Below are 17,915 nucleotides of genomic sequence, written 5' to 3'. Positions count from 1 at the left end.
GCGAAATTTTGATCACAATATGTAATTAACTTCGTCTTTATATTACACTCTTGTAGATATCAATAATGTTACGTAGAACACCATTATTTGAAGCACGAGGTTCCATCCCACCAGTGTATTTTAAAAATACATTTGCGTTGTTTATAAAACTAGAATTAATGTACACATATCAACAACTTTGATTTGTTTTTCATTACAAAAATGCATCGGAACATTTTGTAAAACTTTAATACCATAGCTAAATTTGTTTTGATAATTTTTAATGGAAAATATTTGACAACAGAATGCATTTTTATAAATCTGTAAAAGCCCTAGGATGTTTCGAACTCAATACTTGCAGATTGGTATTAGACGCTTTATTTTATTCGGTTGAATTTAGCACGCTGGTAGTTACAAGATTCTGTGCATTTTTTGTTTATAAAATAAATGCATGGCTAATTTCATGTTTATTTTTATTTTTTTAAAAGCACGTGACAATATGGGTCAAGGTGAACTATAGCTCCTTAAAATCAGAGATTCAACTGAAAAGGATTATTTTACAGTATATAAATGGAGTTGAATTTACTGTATACAGGGAAGTATTCGCCCCCGTTTTATGTTCATCCCTTTCGCTCTCGTTGTCGGCGGGCGGATTTTTAAGAATTATCTTTCTGAGTTTTTAAAGATTGATGTTACTATATGAAAATTAATATATGTTCTTTATTCTTGTTTTCAATTGAAAGAGGAAATTGAGTGATAAACACACTAAGATATATATGATAAATTGGTAAAGAAACAGATAGATGAATCTAAGGAGCATTATAGTTAATGCAAACCAATTACACGACAAAATGAGGAAAATGTCGTCGCGCGTAAAATCCCCCATGCAGATTTTCAAAAGTTAGCATGTATAAGTAATGGCAATACAACCTGAGTCTATCAGAACTGTCAATAGACATTATATATACGACAAACATGTGTAGATGCCCGGATCTACATTTAGATTAGGCCAATCGAGTTACGTACGATATGACTGGTGCTTACATACAGAAGGGACTACGAAACTATAATATCAAATTTTTATGGGACTAATTTTGTCGTCTTTTACTTTTAAAATACTATGCATCCCTCTAAAATTACTAGCACAACATGGACCTCCTCCTCCCCAATCTAATCATTATTCTACTCCCACTGGGGTTGGTGTATCTTTCCTAAAAAAAATCTCAATAAAATAGATTGAATGATTAATTAAAGTGCTTGATTGGTCGTAAAGATATTTTGTTTAATTCTATAAAAACCAATACGCACATTGGATGATTCTTAATACCTGTACCACGATGCATGGCACCAATACAAAAAATGAATAAATAAAAGAAACACATTTTTAACGAAACATTTTATTTTTTAAGTTCATAAATATAATAAAAATATATCAAATCAAATTCGATATACTGACTTTATGAATTCACATATAGAAAAAAAAAACAAGCACGGTTTGAAGATTCACAAAAAGCCACGCAATTGCAATCCATTTTTTTTTCTTAAAAAAAAAAATAATCACAATTTGTAAGAGTCCTCTCTCTTTTTCAAATTTCAAATCAAATATTGCACGATATCACAAAGAAATTTTCTCGTGGTAACTCGAGTTCTTTTTTTTCCCCCCAAAAAACTCTCCTAAGTCGAGAAAGAAACCCTTTTCTTTTTTCTCTATTTTTTTGTCTGACCTGTTAAAAAAGACATGCAATTAATTTGTTGTATTATTACAGCTAGGTATTATTACTGTTAATTATTCTACATTAATGTGTATCTTATTTTGTTCATTTGAAGATTATTTTCCCGCGCGATATCCAAGAAAGATCATTTTCACAACATTTCAATCACAATAAGAAAAAAAAGTTTATTTAATTCATGCATTATTAACCTTCTTTGGAATGGAGTTTGCGCCACAACAGAAAAGTTGAACGAACCAAGATGTTTGATGTTTACTCTGAAAAATATAATAGAGAATCAGTTTATTTCGTTATAGAATCAATTTTAATAATTGTTGGTTATAAAATTGACGCATCTTATTTTTACCTTCTCTTCCTCATCAACGCTAAAACATGGATCACATTCTTTCATTCCTTGATCGTCTGTAGTTTCAATTTCGGTATCAAGCGTTTGTTGGACATTTGCGTTGACCTGTTCACAAAAAAAAAATTAAAGTCCATAAATAATTTTACTAAGTATGTGTGTTTATTAACAACTACATAGAAACCAAAATTGAACATCATCATGTATAGAAGCGAAGGGACGCACCTGTGGGTCCCTGAGATCCAGTTGTTCTGTGGATTGCATCAGTCCAGAGTACGTGTTTAGTGTCAGCCAATCATAGGATAGTGGTGCCAGTCCCCGGGCTGGTGGCCTCGGTAAACGGCGATATTCATACACCTCCCGCATGAAGTCTTTGTCCCTGTTGCGAGCAAAAGTGTTTGTAAATGATCATATTCTTGGATTACTTGTATATATTGAAGTTCATTAAATTTAGCGTTTTATATTCTGATTACCAGGTATATGTCTTTGTAAAACGTAGGAAAAGATGAACTTGCCTCAAGGCTGCGCTGTATTTTGCCAACATTATCGAAATGCTCTCTTCTGCTGTCGGTATCTGGTCAATAAAAAAAAGTAATTATCAAACCGATATAAAAATGGAAATCTGTTAATTATTATATTGTAATATTCTGTTTTTACATTTTAATGCAAACAATATAGGGTACCTCAATTGGTCGGTAGGTACGGCTTGTTGGGATATCAGGGGGATCTAATGGAAATAGCTCCCGGTCCACGGGATCAGTAAAGAAGTCTTCTATCTGTTTCCGTCTTGCCGCTCGAGCCTCCAAGTCTAATTCCCTGCATATTCTCTCATTATCACCCTAATAAAGGATAACTACGACAAATGATTTCAATGTCAAAAATATATCTGAATGCATAAAATATTTAAGAAAAGAGGTATAGCGCACTTAATATACGATTTGGCTTACAATATAGCGCTTTCGCAAACATCAGACATTTTCAATATTATATATTATTTAGTTAAAAACTATTTCAACAAGCTCAAATTACACAATTGGCATGATAAAAGAATCTTAGACCATTTTAATAAGAGCTTGGACTTTGTGTAGTTGTGTCAAACAGCATTGTGACGTGGGCCTGTCTATTTCATTGTTGGCCACTGAGCTATGGCTCTTTGAAATCAGCACGATTTTCTGGCTTTTTAGCTAAGACAACGCAATCGGTGGATATTTCGCTTGAAGCCGCGTCATTTTTAACTGTTTTGACGCAAGAAATAGAGAGCTTCGTTCTACCGAAAGTCCAAGGTGTTGTTGAAATGGTTCTAATTATCTTGCACGACATCATAAAAATATCCAGGTTTTGTTTAGGATATATGTGTATAGCCACATATACACTGCATTTCATTGAAAAGACAAGTTATGTCGCAGATGCGTAATGCGTAGGTCGTTTGATTTGGCAGAAGCTGGATCGATTCCACCAAGTAGTAATTTTTTTTTTTTTACACTGAAGTTAAAGCATTATAAGAATTGAGAGTTTACATTACATGTATCTAATCTGCTGGATTTTTTTTTTCGAAAATGTCTTATGAATATATGAGCACACCCAATATAAAAAGATTTCCTTAATATAGCACAAAATTAATACTTACATTTATTGCATTTTTCTGGATCAGCATATCAACTAACTTTATACACAGAGTTCTATAGATATTCTTTTCTCGATATGGGTTTCCCACATTAAGAAATTCTTTGTTATACATGTGCTAGAAACCATAGTTTTAAACGCTATAGGATTTAAATACCACGGGTAACAATTAGTCTCTATCATCTGACAGGTTATTTCCGTCCAAATTTAAATACAAACTTCACAAGCAAGTAACAGGTTGGGACCATGCAATCTCCCAAATGGGATATAATAATATATAAAAAATTATTAAAAAAAATATATTTTTGGCACTTTGAATTTATATCCCATTTGGGCTATTCTATCCCAAACGGGCTATTATATCCCATTTGGGAGATTGGTCCCAACCTGAATAATGGGGGGGGGGATAGTCAGTAGTTGAGGACGTAAATGTACCTTTACAGAGAACGAAATTGGGGCCGGAATCGGAAGTTAACAGTGTACCCCTACCAAAAGTTTAGTTATATCATATATCTTTCATAGGATTTAAGAACGTCGTGAACACGCAGTCAGCGCATTGAGCACGCGGTGTACGCGCGGCGAACGCGCAGTGAAAACTCTTAGCACGGCACGAGCACTCAGTGAGAACGCAGTCAGTCGCCAAGTAGAACTCCGTGGAAAGCACTGGAAACACGCCGCGGGAGCTCCGTAGAAACGCCTCTGTCGCCGAGAGGACGCCGTGACATCTTCGTCTTGTAAAAATCTAATATAAAATTATACAATTTTCCTAAATTTCCCTGCGATCACACTCGATTCAAGAAATTTTACAACGCTGTGATAACTCCGTGTGAACGCAGCCCGGTGTGACAGGGCCTTTATTTTCGGTAAAAATGGTATTCCACAAAGGTACAATGTCAAAGATTAAGTGTATGCAAAAATAAGTGTAAAATTCGAATTCTTTACAGTGTCTATTTTTTGTTACTAGTATTCTACCGAGGGGCCACATGGTACAATATCCTTTGAACGCCCATATGTGGCCCCATGGGTCTCTTGTTTAACGATTGTGGCATTTTACTTTAAGTAAAAAGTCAAAATCGTTAAAAGGTTGTTTTTCTGCCAAGTAAAATGTCAAAATCGCCTCAAAAGGCCAAGAAAACGTCAAATATTTCAGACTAAGATCTGGCTAAAATATGATCACAATATGTAATAAACTTCGTCTTGTAGATATCAATAGTGTTACGAAGACCGCCATTATTTGAAGCACGAGGTTCCATCCCACCAGTGTATTTTAAAAATACCTTTGTGTTGTTAATAGAACAAAATCAATATACATATATTTTGTAAAACTTCAATACCATAGTTAAATTTGTTTTGATATTTTTTAGATGTAAAATGTTTGACAATAGAATGCATTTTTATAAATCTGTAAAAGTCCTAGTATGTTTCGAACTCGTTTAATTTTAATCGGTTGAATTTAGTACGCTGTTAGACATCAAGATACTGTGCATTTTTTGTTTATAAAGGATTTCATGTTTATTTTTAAAAAAAAAAAAAGCATGTGACAATATATGGGTCAAGGTGAACTATGGCTCCTTAGAATCAGAGTTTCAACTGAAAAGGATTATTTTAAAGTATCTAAATGGAGTTGAATTGACTGTATTGATTGACAGGGAAACATTCGCCCCAGTTTTTTGTACATCTCTTTCGCCCTCGTTGCCAGCGGATGAATTTAAGACTTGGCGAATTACAATTATCTCTCTTTGAACATAGCATTCAGAGTAATGGCAATACAACGTGAGTCTATCAGAATTAGAGAGGTTGAGATTTCAAACGTGTACGGGTACGTGTACGTGAACTAGGGGAATCACCTAAATTCTTCGCGTATTACATCATCAGTTTTTGTGACTACGTTCTCTAAACTTGTAGAGTGTCGTCTACACGTAAGTACAAACGTGTTGCTTTTTACAACGAATAAAATCTTATTGATGAGTGAATGTATTCTTGTGATACATTATATAGATTTTTAAACTTCATTTGCATGAAAATTGATAAGAAATTTACCATTTATTTGGAATTAACTAAATAAATTCATGTCACAAAACTGCGTCGATTTACGTACACATTTATATCCTACAAGTTAAGAAATCTCAACTGATAAATTACAAAAAAGTGTACGTGTACGTGTAGTTTAAACACACGTAGGCGTACCCGTACACGTTTAAAATCTCAACCTCTCTACTGTCAACTTAATGTATACGACAAACATGTGTAGATGCCCGGATCTACATTTGGCCAATCGACTTACGTACGATAATTTAAGACTAGTGCTTACATACAAAAGGGACTATGAAACTAAAAATACAGTGTTTATCAGTTTATCATAACTATATCAAATTTTTACGGGATTAATTTTGTCGTCTTTTGTTTTAAAAATCCCATGCATCCTACTACAACCACTAGCACGCCATGCCCCCCCCCCCCCTCCCCCCAATCAGATCATTATTCTACTTCCACTGAGGTTGGTTTATCTTTCCTAAAAAAAAAATCTGGATAAAATAGATTGATTGATCTATTAAAGTGCTTGATTGGTCGTAAAGATATTTTGTTTAACTTCTATAAAAACCAATACGCACATTGGATGATTCTTAATACCAAGATGGCACCAATACAAAAAAATAAACACATTTTTAACGAAACATTTTTTGTGTAAGTTTAAATATATATAATAAAAAATATATCAAATCAAATTCGAAATACTGTCTTTATGAATTTACATATAAAAAAAAATCCAAGCACGGTTTGGAGATTCAGAAAAAACCACGCAACTGCAATAAATTTTTTTTAAATGATCACAATTTGTAAGAGATTTCTCTCTTTTTCAAATCAAATATTGCACGATATCACAATTAAATTTTCTCGTGGTAACTCGAGTTCTTTATTTCTTCCCGAAAACTTTCCTAAGGCGAGAAAGAAATCCTTTGCTTTTCTCTCCATTTTCTTGTCTGACCTGTTAAAAAAGACAATTTGTTATTTTATTACAACTATAGGTATTATTACTGTTAATTATTCTACGTTTACATTGTGTATGTGTATCTTATTTTATTCATTGGAAGACAATTTTCCCGCGCAATATTCAAGAATGATCATTTTACCAACATTTCAATCAAAATAAAGAAAAAAGTTCATTTAATTCATGCATTACTAACCTTCTTTGGAATGGAGTTTGCGCCATAACAAAAAAGACGAACGAACCAAGATGTTCGATGTTTATTCTGAAAAAATAAATAGAGAATCAGTTTATTTCGTAATAGAATCAATTTTAATAATTGTTGGTTATAAAATTGACGCATCTTTATTTTTTTACCTTCTCTTCCTCATCCACGCTAAAACTTGGATCAGATTTTTTCATTCCTTGATTGTCAATAATTTCAATTTCAAACCTTTGTTGGGCATTTGCGTTGACCTGTTCACAAAAGAAACCCATAATTAATTTCATTAAGTATGTGTGTTTATTAACAACTATACAGAAACTAAAATTGGACATCAACATGTGTAGAAGCTAGGAGACACACCTGCGAGTCCCCGGGAGTCTGTTGTTCTGTGGATTGCATCAGTCCAGAGTACGTGTTTAGTGTCAGCCATTCATAGGATAGTGGTGCCATTCCTCGGGCTGGTGGCCTCGGTAAACGGCGATATTCATACACCTCCCGCATGAAATCTTTGTCCCTGTAACGAATAGACGTGCATGTAAATGATCGTTTTCTTGGATTACTTATTTCAATTGAAGTAAAATAAAGCGTTTATTCTTATGTCTTTGTAAAACATAGGAATTATTTTTTAAACATGCCTCAAGGCTGCGCTGTATTTTGCCAACATTATTGAAATACTCTCTTCTGCTGTAGCTAGTATCTGATCATTTTAAAAAAAAAAGGAATTATCAAACCGATATAAAAATGGAAATGTGTTATAATATTGTAATATTCTATTCAAACATTTTAATCCAAACAATTTAGGGGTACCTCAATAGGTCGGTAGGTACGGCTTGTTGGGATTTCCGGCGGATTTAATGGAAACATTTCCCGGTCCACGGGGTCAGTAAAGAAGACTTCTATCTGTTTCCGTCTTGCCGCATGAGCCTCCAAGTCTAATTCCCTGCATATTCTCTCATTATCACCCTAAAAAATGATAAGTACGACAAATGATTTCAATGTCAAAAAAATTTTTGAATGCATATTAAAATAATTTAGAAAATTTGGCATAAAATATTAATTTCACATAACTATTAAATTTTCACTTGAAATATTTAATTTAAGTCAGTTTGAAATTCACACGATGCTACTTTATATTCCAGCTGTTATTTACAGTCAATTTCGTAATATATATCTCTTCGAATTCATTAATTTGGAAATGAATTTAGTATGGGTTTTTTCGTTTTGAAGTAAAATGTACGTGTTTACAAACCTTATCGCCATTTGCTGATCCGTTCTGGATCAAAGACTGCTTCTTAGCTGAGCTTTCGCTTTGTTTACGATTCTGGTTGTTGTTTATGTCGAAAATATGTAAATAGATTTTTAGAAAGATTAAAATTAAGAAGTGTTAAAAATTTTAATATATGAAAAGATATAAATAAATAAATCGATAAAATCGTAAATGAATAGATATCTTGATTCAAAGTTGACATGTTTCTTACATGATAATCGTCCTTGACCTCAGCGCGTTGATGACCGTTTGCCTTGATAATCTGTGTGCAACTTCCAGTCTCTATAATTCCGTCGCTCAGAGATTTCTGTGATAAATAAAGATAGCTCTATAGCACCGTATTGAAATAAAACACTTGCTAAGATTATCTCAAATTAATATTTTCAGGTAGATTAATTAGTGTCAAAATATCAACCTTGACAATATAGTCTCCACCATTGTTCGATGTGACCCCTTGTAAAGGTTTTGGTTCTATCAATCTGGAAATCGAGGTTTCACCAGGTTTTGCATTTGATACAACAATCTACATTTAAAAAAAAACATAATTGATAATGTACGTTGTTGTATTGGGGAGTATCAACCACAAGTTTAATTGAATCTGGGAATATTAAGACAAAACGTTACCCTTTTTACGAACAAACTGACAATTTCATATTCTCGCCTCAATTTTTCGTTGTAATGGATCAATGCCTGTAAACAGAAAAAATATCTTAATAAGGATAAATACAAGTTCATCAAAAATCGTGCATAGTATTCTCATACATGTACATCAAAGTTCTCCAAGATGGTCTTTTATCATTTCGAAATTTCCTTACATACCTTGCTTGAAATGTCCATAGTTTGTGAATAAGATATCCAAAGAAAACTAACAGAGTTTTGACAAAATAAATGATTTGCCTTTGAGCGCTGCTAAAATCTGCCAAACCTTACTGGTTTCTATACAGAAATGATTATGACGTCATAATGCATCCTACTTAATGAAACGTCATGGAAGTAGCACTAATCGACGTAATAACATTGGTGTACCCAAATTGACAGAAAAGAAAACTGTGAAGAAAAAGAAAATTCTAAATACAGCATCCATAAATAGTTTTTCTTAAAACAAATTAATATATTTTTTCATGTGCGCTCTCTCTCTCTCTCTCTCTCTCTCTCTCTCTCTCTCTCTCTCTCTCTCTCTCTCTCTCTCTCTCTCTCCTGTTCTGCCTTACAGCGTTTAAATACATGTACAAAAGGAAGAGGCAAATAATTATATAGAGAAATAAGTGTTTCTTCTTTTAAGTTAGGGAAGCAATTATAAAAATAAGAAATTATTTAAAGTACAAACTTTTTTCCAAAAGACATATCAAAAGACAAAACGATTTCAAATTATTTTGCAAGGCATAGTTTGACGGACTGATTAATTATTGTCTTACTTGGCACCATGCAACGAGCATTTGTAAAATTGAGTAGAAATACCTACTAAATATAACATCTTTTTTGTGCGTGATATATGCATGCTTGGTATTTAATTAAACTAATTGTAACACAAAATTGGAACCTCAAACTCGATATTGATATTCTGATTTAATTAATATTTATAAATCAATTTTTTGTTGAAAAAAAACCCCACAGACAGCGATAATAAGGGTTTTTGCCCGTGGAAACGACATTTGAAAGAGTGCTTTTCAATTCGATTTAGTCATCATTCGATCTATTAATCATTTTTTTTTCTCGTACCAAAATTAGTTTAAAAAGTTACTTACTACATGATTTTTAATGCATGTACACTTTTTGATGAATAATCTGTTATACTATAAAACTGATTTCTATAATGTCTTCGATCGTGTATGAACGCAAAACTCCAAGATGTTAAGTAACATGACGAAGTCTGTACACGAGTGTCACTTGACACACTTTGGAAAATTTTAGCATAATTGTGCACTACCATCAATCATCGCATACCGCGGCTACTGAGAGTGGCTTGAGACAGACTGGTGTGACACCTCGTTTGGAAGTATGAATTAAACTTTTGATACAGTAATTTGCAGTATCTCTCTCTCTCTCTCTCTCTCTCTCTCTCTCTCTCTCTCTCTCTCTCTCTCTCTCTCTCTCTCTCTCTCTCTCTCTCTCCATACACGCCAATATTATGTATGTAAAGTACATGTATGTTATCTGTTGTACGTACGTGTCCCAAATGTCTACTAATGTATACAGGTGCACTTTTATGACGTTTTAAATGTGCAATTTTGATCAATGAATCGTGTCTGTTTTTAAACTACGCTCCATGCAACCTATTTGTTTGTATTGTAAAAATCGAGATTGCACAACTCAAAAAAACATTTTGTAAATTTCATACATAAATTGTTTATGTATGCTTATTCAGCTAGTTTCGCATGACGTTCATTTTATATAAGGATGAATAAAGAATTAAAAAAATAAGATCTGGCAAATTTCCTTGTGACATTTATATTGACATTGTATACGTATCTGGCCTTTAGGTTGTTTATAGAGGCATGTAAGACTGTAAGATACTATATACGTAACACACATAAGCAAACTTTTCTAGTCCAGGTGATAAAACTATTTATCAAACATGGCGACCGAGGACGGCCAGATAGAAATCATCGCTGGGACAGACGACAGAACTCTCGTACCCATTCCATGTGGGGACCGGAAGTACATGAATGTGCTGGAGAGGGATTTTTTGAACAGTTTCTTTACTTCAGTTTTGTTATACGTAAATCCTTTGACTCTTATTCGCCGTCTCTGTGAAAAAGACCATGTTTCCAAGGAGTGTTTGGAGTTAGTCGAAGCAAAACAGGAAAAATCCCCTTTTCAGTTTTCGTATGAGATCTTGGCAAACGAAGTTGCGAAACGCAACTCTTTGAGGAGTTTTGTGTTTGCATTGTATTCTCTTCAATATACGCAGTTAGCAAATGATTTAATCGGGTTCTACAAAGAGTACACTCGAACGAAACGTGTACAAGAAGTAGTACGTGCTACAGTCGGTGATAGGAGAGCAATACAGCAATACTTTAAATTCATCAAAAAGCAAGTTCACGAATTCACGTTCAAAAACCCTCAAGCCGATTTGTCCGTCATCGGTGCACGGATAAGACAACGTATAGAGCTGGAAAAGAATGATGGCAGACGACAAAACATGTATGACCGGTACATTGCTCTGAAAGCTGCAGAAATTGATGCCCTGACCAACAGAACAGACGACATCGATCCTTATGGAGGGGCTTTCTCAGACATCGAGGAGGTTCTGGATAGGAGCAGCAATCCTAGTATATCCCGAGTCCTGCTATATGGACGGAAAGCTGACGTATTGTCTTCGCTCGGGAGACAGGAAGAAGGCCGATGCATGCTGAAAGAGGGGTTCACGTACGCCAATGCAACCGATACCTGCATCGAATCGGTTGACATGGTGTATAAGAGTGTTGTTTTCCGCCTTTCTGAACTTGAAGAAGACCCGTCCAATTTGCTACTAAAGGAACAATTGTTAGCGGAGGCAAGCCGGGGCCTTCATGAACTCAACGAGGAAAATGAGGATGTCAAAACTTTCTGGAAAAGGCTCTTTGTGTTGAGAATGATCTATTGTCATCTAGGTATCGGAAAACGCTGCAAAATCTTTCCAAATTTTGAAATCTCTAAACAATCTTTGATGGAGGCTGAAAGACTGCTTTCTCTAGATTCTCTTGAGGATTTGGAACATCGCCGCCAAATGATGTATGGTGTTGCCAGAGCTCGTCTGCAGGAGCTCCAAGGAGATTTGTCGTCTGCTGTGGAGACGCTATCTCGAGTGCTGGAAATTGCCAAAGAGGGAAAGTACACCGAAATGCCTATGATTAGTGATTATCTATCATGTCTTTATCAAAAACATCAACAAATTTAAAAACATTAAGATATACATGTGGACATGAACAAATATTTCGTCTTGTTCTTTTACAATTGTACACGAATACATGTTGTATGTCTCACTTTGGTTGTTAATACATTTAGAAAACGCTAACGCGCGTTATGTATTTTTTTTTCTGCAATGTCGCTCTTCATATTCCGCATGAATCACAAAAGTTTATATTAGCATCTTTCTTTACAAAATTTACTGTTAATGTACATTAGTACGTAAGCTAAAAAAACCCCAACCAAATCGTCTCCTATGGGAATTTGAGTCCGACATCATGTTGATTATTTCGTGCAGTCCGTGATTTTTCTTAGGTCGCTGTAAGTTTCGACCAATCGATAAACGGGGAGAATAGATTCAGTTCATATTAATCAAAATATGCCCCACGTCATAAAAGAAATATCTATTTCTTTCCCAAGCAAGAACTTCAAAGTATATGACTTAACAAAGGATTTTTCTTAAAAATATGTTTGATTTAATGTCATCAATCACCTGCACCGATGCGATTTAAATAGATCATTTGCAATATTAGGATTCGCCCGTCACGTGATTACAAAGAACATATGACGTCACAAAAATGCATCAAATATAATTTGTATCATCGGTGTCAATGAATGTAACATAGATCTTAAGAAATACCCCCGGTCAAAGTATTTTTGCGATGATTCAAATAATATCGTTTTCCAGCCTATTTTAGCATCGGGATGCCTTAACATTGCTGCGTTCTATAAGAACCTACAATATATATATGTTGGAGGAACTATCAAGTGACTGGGCACGGGTTCATGGTGAGATTGTCTTCATGATCTATTTAAATTTATTTCTTTTCAAAGGTAGATAACTTATCGTACTATCATCTTTTAGATAAAAAAAGAAAAATTTTAAAAAGGTAAAAAATATTTTAAGGCCGATGGTCGGAGAACCTTAAATCTCTGTTATTTAAATATATTACTGCTCATTTACATAGATCTCTGCAATTGCAAATCAACCGACCGTATTTATGTGCCCCAGTAGCAGTTGAGGAGCGATATAAAAAATTATAGGATATATGTCGATTGACCGAATTCTTTTCGGTGGGTTTTATGAAGTCGATCTCCCAGTATTTTCGGTCCTTTGATTTTACAGATTATGACACATAGCTGATGCCAACATATCAAGTTATTATATTGTACATGTATATATGATTTGATAAAATAAACATTGGCGAATATACGGCATTATTTACGCTTGCATTGATCAATTTAAAAACAAACTTTGAAAATGTATATATGTAAGTTACTGTAATCTCTTCTATATACATGTATGCACCAAAGGGTATGAGTAAATGGGAAAAGCATGCGAGGAAATTTTACACTGGATTGTTTGTGCATTGACGGTACATGTAAGTACTTATAAGGATCTGTCAAATGATTCTTACAACTGGAATACTATATTTCTCTGATCTAAAAATTGTGCATGGTAAGCGACGATTAGGCTAGTACCCGGACATCTTCGTTTGCCAGGGTCCAGATTCATTTCGGCCATATGTACTGTCATTGTATTGAACACTGCCGCTCGCAGTCAGTGCATATTTTTTTTTGTCCTTATAAAATAAATAAAACAATTAAAAATGAGTTATATAATTAACGGTTTAAGTTAAAGGGGTGATTTTTATACATCGATTCAGATGGAGTGCGTCTATGGTAAGGAATATAATAATAAGCCAGTATGTTTACAATACTTCCATACCCATTAACAAAAGTAATTTGATTAGATTACTTTACTGTATAAAAAACGTACATGTACTGTATAACATGCAGAAATTTTAATTTTTGTGAAAACATGTTTTCAACAGCAACTCTTTTGCAATATATTGCTGAAGGTGTTGAAGAAACTTAAGTTAGTATTTTTTCAGAGTGTGCAATATTACATTCAAGCGAATTCCATAATTATTCTTAATAACTGAATTTATATAATCAATAAAATTGGAGAAGCCACAGAATTCCGAAAGGAGACACATGCTAAAAAAACATATAAAAATCCTTATGCAGCAATAATAAAAAACCCAAACAAACAAAAAACAATGAAATGTTTATAAAAAAAAATCCGAAAATCCGAAGACCAAAATACCGTATGCTCTATAGATCAATTTAATTATCGAAATAATTACATCGTTTATCTGTCTGTGATCGGATTAATTTTGAATGTAATTGTTGGTTTTCTTTTTACTACAATGTTTATCTCACGTGACACTTACTTCCGGTTTGATGCAGGGCAGAAAATGTGAAGATACGATCATACGAGTATCCAGAAAAAAAATCAATAACTTCTTTGTTCCAGACTCCATTCTATACCTAAATGGTCTGTGTAACGTTAGTGCATTGTTTTGTAAGCACAAGCTTGTAAACATGTAATTAATCCCTCCTTATCATGCGTATTGTTCTGCAATTTCGAAAAAAAAATCCCCCGGATTTGTGTCGCCGATGGTACTGCTGTAGTATGTCAACAAATACACAGGGTGACAGGGAGTAAAGCTTGAAGAGATTGTCATGCTACACACAGGGGCATGCACTTTTTATAACCATCTTTCTGATTAAAATGAAATGTTCTTTAAATTGACAAATTAATAACATTCAATCATTTAAATAAAACACATTTTTGCTAATCAGGTGGAATCTTCCCAAGTCAAGGGTTTCTGATCCGCACTCTCCTCACACTTTATTGTGGGGAACAGAGTGGACCGAAAATGCTTGGCTAGCGAAGATGATCAGGTGGAGGGGGGGGGGTGAAGAAAATTTTGCTGCTATATGTAATATGGATATATTTTTTGTCGTGTCCTCTTAGATGCTTTGACTGTCACCTAGGTGCAAGCTGAGATAAAGATCCCTCAGTTGCAAGACCCATCTCATATTATGACTTTAATTTTTTGGTTTCCATTGTAGGATGTAATGTGAAGAAAAAGTGCAATGGCAACCATTGAGAAGCTGATCAAAGCTTTTGAGGCACTGAGGGTGTTTCAGCCCTCAGGGTCTACAGCGGATGATGCAGCCAAGTAATTCAGTGTTTCTAATTCTTTTATTTAATGCATGTTCATCAAGTACACGTACATCAAAGATATAAAAAAAGTTATGTATGTAATTCATCTTTAATTGGAAAGGAAAAATTTTTTTGCTGGAATGGAAATAAGACCTTATGTTAAATGTCAGTTCTATTACTGAGATGTCGAGGCTTATATCCATGGTTCATATGGCCAAATATGTCATACTACTACATAAAATGAAAGAACATATTAGCTATACACTAACTTTTACAGATCTCAATTTGGTATAGAGCAGCTAGGTCTTTAAAGTTAATTTCATTAAAATGCCTACATGATATCTTGACATAAAAATAATTAAAAAAATTATTTTAAACAATTTTATTATTTGAAATTTTTTATATCAATATGATAAAGATGTACTTTGTGTGTGTGTTTTTTTTTCATTCTGTATGAAGTGATATCTATTTGTTCATTTAAAAACATCTTTTTTTTTGTTAACTTAGGAAAAAGGAACAAGCACCTGTCAGCAAAAAAGACAAAATGGTTAACTGCAATCTTGTGGCTGATTGTATATCTGCTCCAAACATGAGGTATTACATGACATTCAACATAAAAAAGTTGCTGCAGCTTTTTTTAAATTCATGTTAGTTAATAAATACTAAAATATACACTATTTACAATGTATTTGTTAATACAATTTTTCACTGCTTGCTTGGATTAATTTCAGAGCAATTGTGGACTTTCCCAAATTCCTTGGCATTGCAATGGAAACTTTTCTTACCATGTGCGATGACACAGAGTCAGATGTGAGAATGGTTGCTGATGAATGTTTGAACAGGTCTATAAAGGTAAAAAAGGGATGAATCGAGGTTCACAAATACAAAGTTGGGAAATATCAACTTCATGTTTAGAAATTTCTTTGTTCTTTTGTTTTATAATGTAATGGGAAAATTTAAGTAATTTATAATTAACTACTAAAATGTGATACTGTGTAAGTAAATGATTAAGAAATTAATGAAATACAAATTGTTATATAATAGATATTGCTGGAGACAAACTTGGGAAGGTTACAAGTGGAACTGTACAAAGAAATCAAGAAGAATGGCAGCAGTCGGACATTGAGGGCAGCCTTGTGGAGATTCTCAGAGATGTCTCATCTCATCCGCCCACAGAAGTGCAGGTAATAAACAGTAGCTGAGATTATGGGGAATCCTTTAAATTGTGGGGGCCAATTTTTGTGGATCATTTATTTTGTGTAGGATCTCTTGGATTTGCTGGTATAATTGATGAATAAATAATGTGTTTCAAAATTTGTTGGGAATTTTAAATCATAGGTAAGGGGTATCTAAGATGTCCTGAAAAATTGAGCTTTTATAAGGAACTGTAATAATTCCGCAGTATGGGAAATCATTTGAAATCCCATAATGTTGTAGAAAACAATAATTGTGTGTCACATTTTTTAAAATTTAAGAAGAAATCCAAACACTGGATTGTACTTTATAAGAACTTCATCATTTTTGAAAGTGATAATTTTATTAATTTAAGTATTGATATATCGGAAATGTGTTTATTTACCTGTCATGTATGTTATTTCGTTATATCAGGCCATACATAGTTAATCTACTGCCTTGCGTTGCGAGAATAAGCAAGAGAGAAGATGAAGCCATTCAGGATATTTTAGCTCAATCCATGCAGAAGATTTGTCCTCCTTTAATAGGATTTGCGAATGAATCTGAGATTAAGGTATAATTTGCAATAAGTATCACTAAAATTTTAAAAACTTATTCAGTTCATTAGTCAAATAAGCATGTTTATACTCCTTGTCGATACTGATTTTTAATTGTGGAGTGTGCTATTCTGATGTGCTGTACTTGTACATGAAGATCTACGTAATTCGACATTGCTTAAAGCCTTTTGAATTTTTAAAATATGGCTTCTTATGTGCATTTTCATGAAGCAATATATCTTATGATTTAAAAATAGAAAGGAAAACATGTCGATTGAGTTCCACATGTATTTGAATAACAAATGATGATTTAAACTTTCAGATTGTTTGTGAACCTTGAGATTTTTTTATGTGATTTTTTATCTTCAGGCTCTCATTAAATCTTTCCTACCGAACTTGAGATCTACGTCAGCCGTGACCAGAAGGACCGCTGCCAGCTGCCTCGTTCTGATCTGTGAACACAGCAGAAGTTCTGCCTCCTTCTACAACTATCTACTGGGGTCACTCCTTGGTGAGCAATTGTATTGGGGCATTTAAATTTTTTTTTTGATCAATGTCATCAAAGTTAGATACAACTAGACTGAAATGAACCAAGTGAGGCTGTTTCTACAGTTATTTCCCCTTTTCTTTGTCAGTAATATGTTTTCTTTCTTTTAATAAAATTCATGCTGTTAGCATGAATCTTCTGCTATTAAATCACTAGTGATTTGTAGAATTTATCTTGAAATGAGTGCTCTCTGAAGTGACTTGTCTGAGCATGTGAGGTAGTTTTCTGTGTTATATCAAATGACTTGTCCTTCCATGTACATGTGGTAGAGTATTCTGTGTAACATCTCGTATGTTTATTTAGACATGGTGATCCCGGTGGAGGAGGAGACCAGTCTCCACTGTCTGATTGGGGTCCTGCTGTGCCTTAGATCCCTCATCCCCCATCTCAGTGAGTCCGCCCACGACAAACAGGGCCTCAAAGGCAGCTTTGGTGTGATGACTAAGGAGAAAGAACAGACTGTCAGCAAAGAACAAATCATTAAGGTATATGTACATTCAACCCACAGCATATTTCTGTAGTTGATTTATTTGGATGATTTTCTTAGGTTATCTTTAAAACCTGCTGAAATATAGTTACAGCACCTTATTATTTCTCCCCC

At 34.0% G+C, this 17,915-nt stretch overlaps 4 protein-coding genes across 5 annotated transcripts in view; 2 read left to right on the top strand and 2 right to left on the bottom strand.

The window, feature by feature from the left end:
- Positions 1-1,577: 1,577 nt before the first annotated feature.
- On the bottom strand, positions 1,578-3,706 carry LOC128182183 (uncharacterized). Its single transcript, XM_052850789.1, has 7 exons — positions 3,680-3,706; positions 2,736-2,891; positions 2,568-2,626; positions 2,278-2,431; positions 2,056-2,160; positions 1,901-1,966; positions 1,578-1,703 (listed from the first exon to the last, which is right to left on the bottom strand). The coding sequence occupies exons 1-7, from the start codon at positions 3,704-3,706 to the stop codon at positions 1,578-1,580; spliced, it is 693 nt and encodes a 230-aa protein (XP_052706749.1).
- Positions 3,707-6,453: 2,747 nt separating this feature from the next.
- Positions 6,454-9,246, bottom strand: LOC128181350 (uncharacterized). Its single transcript, XM_052849715.1, has 11 exons — positions 8,953-9,246; positions 8,758-8,823; positions 8,549-8,656; positions 8,347-8,440; positions 8,116-8,213; positions 7,661-7,829; positions 7,502-7,556; positions 7,227-7,380; positions 7,019-7,117; positions 6,861-6,926; positions 6,454-6,661 (listed from the first exon to the last, which is right to left on the bottom strand). Exons 1-11 carry the CDS (start codon positions 8,968-8,970, stop codon positions 6,590-6,592), a joined length of 999 nt encoding a protein of 332 aa, XP_052705675.1. The 5' UTR covers positions 8,971-9,246; the 3' UTR covers positions 6,454-6,589.
- A 1,317-nt stretch (positions 9,247-10,563) lies between these two features.
- On the top strand, positions 10,564-12,124 carry LOC128181310 (uncharacterized). The gene has a single exon (XM_052849668.1). The coding sequence runs from the start codon at positions 10,709-10,711 to the stop codon at positions 12,011-12,013; it is 1,305 nt and encodes a 434-aa protein (XP_052705628.1). The 5' UTR covers positions 10,564-10,708; the 3' UTR covers positions 12,014-12,124.
- A 2,128-nt stretch (positions 12,125-14,252) lies between these two features.
- LOC128180714 (huntingtin-like) overlaps positions 14,253-17,915 on the top strand; it is a 31,863-nt gene continuing 28,200 nt past the window's right edge. For both annotated transcript variants that reach the window (XM_052848840.1, XM_052848839.1), the window contains exons 1-8: positions 14,253-14,362; positions 14,944-15,053; positions 15,545-15,631; positions 15,769-15,889; positions 16,082-16,221; positions 16,646-16,784; positions 17,137-17,278; positions 17,618-17,799. In XM_052848840.1, the coding sequence (XP_052704800.1) occupies positions 14,968-15,053; positions 15,545-15,631; positions 15,769-15,889; positions 16,082-16,221; positions 16,646-16,784; positions 17,137-17,278; positions 17,618-17,799 (897 nt within the window). In that variant the 5' untranslated portion in view covers positions 14,253-14,362; positions 14,944-14,967. The remainder of the gene's footprint in view (positions 14,363-14,943; positions 15,054-15,544; positions 15,632-15,768; positions 15,890-16,081; positions 16,222-16,645; positions 16,785-17,136; positions 17,279-17,617; positions 17,800-17,915) is intronic.

Source organism: Crassostrea angulata, chromosome 4, assembly GCF_025612915.1.
Source record: "Crassostrea angulata isolate pt1a10 chromosome 4, ASM2561291v2, whole genome shotgun sequence".
In the NCBI taxonomy this organism is placed as follows: Eukaryota; Metazoa; Mollusca; class Bivalvia; order Ostreida; family Ostreidae; genus Magallana; species Magallana angulata.
The sequence above is the reverse complement of the archived record's forward strand: the minus strand, read 5'-3'. Positions and strand labels throughout refer to the sequence as shown.

Excerpts from the sequence above, each read along its gene's own strand:
- LOC128182183 (XM_052850789.1), bottom strand. The coding sequence starts at position 3,706 with ATGCTGATCCAGAAAAATGCAATAAAT. Across the intron at positions 2,161-2,277 it reads TGGATCTCAGGGACCCACAG|GTCAACGCAAATGTCCAACA; the intron begins GTGCGTCCCTTC and ends TTTTGTGAACAG. Across the intron at positions 1,704-1,900 it reads CAAACTCCATTCCAAAGAAG|GTCAGACAAAAAAATAGAGA; the intron begins GTTAATAATGCA and ends CTTTTTTAACAG.
- LOC128181350 (XM_052849715.1), bottom strand. Across the intron at positions 8,657-8,757 it reads TCAGTTTGTTCGTAAAAAGG|ATTGTTGTATCAAATGCAAA; the intron begins GTAACGTTTTGT and ends TTTTAAATGTAG. Across the intron at positions 6,927-7,018 it reads GCGTGGATGAGGAAGAGAAG|AATAAACATCGAACATCTTG; the intron begins GTAAAAAAATAA and ends TTATTTTTTCAG.
- LOC128181310 (XM_052849668.1), top strand. The coding sequence starts at position 10,709 with ATGGCGACCGAGGACGGCCAGATAGAAATCATCGCTGGGACAGACGAC.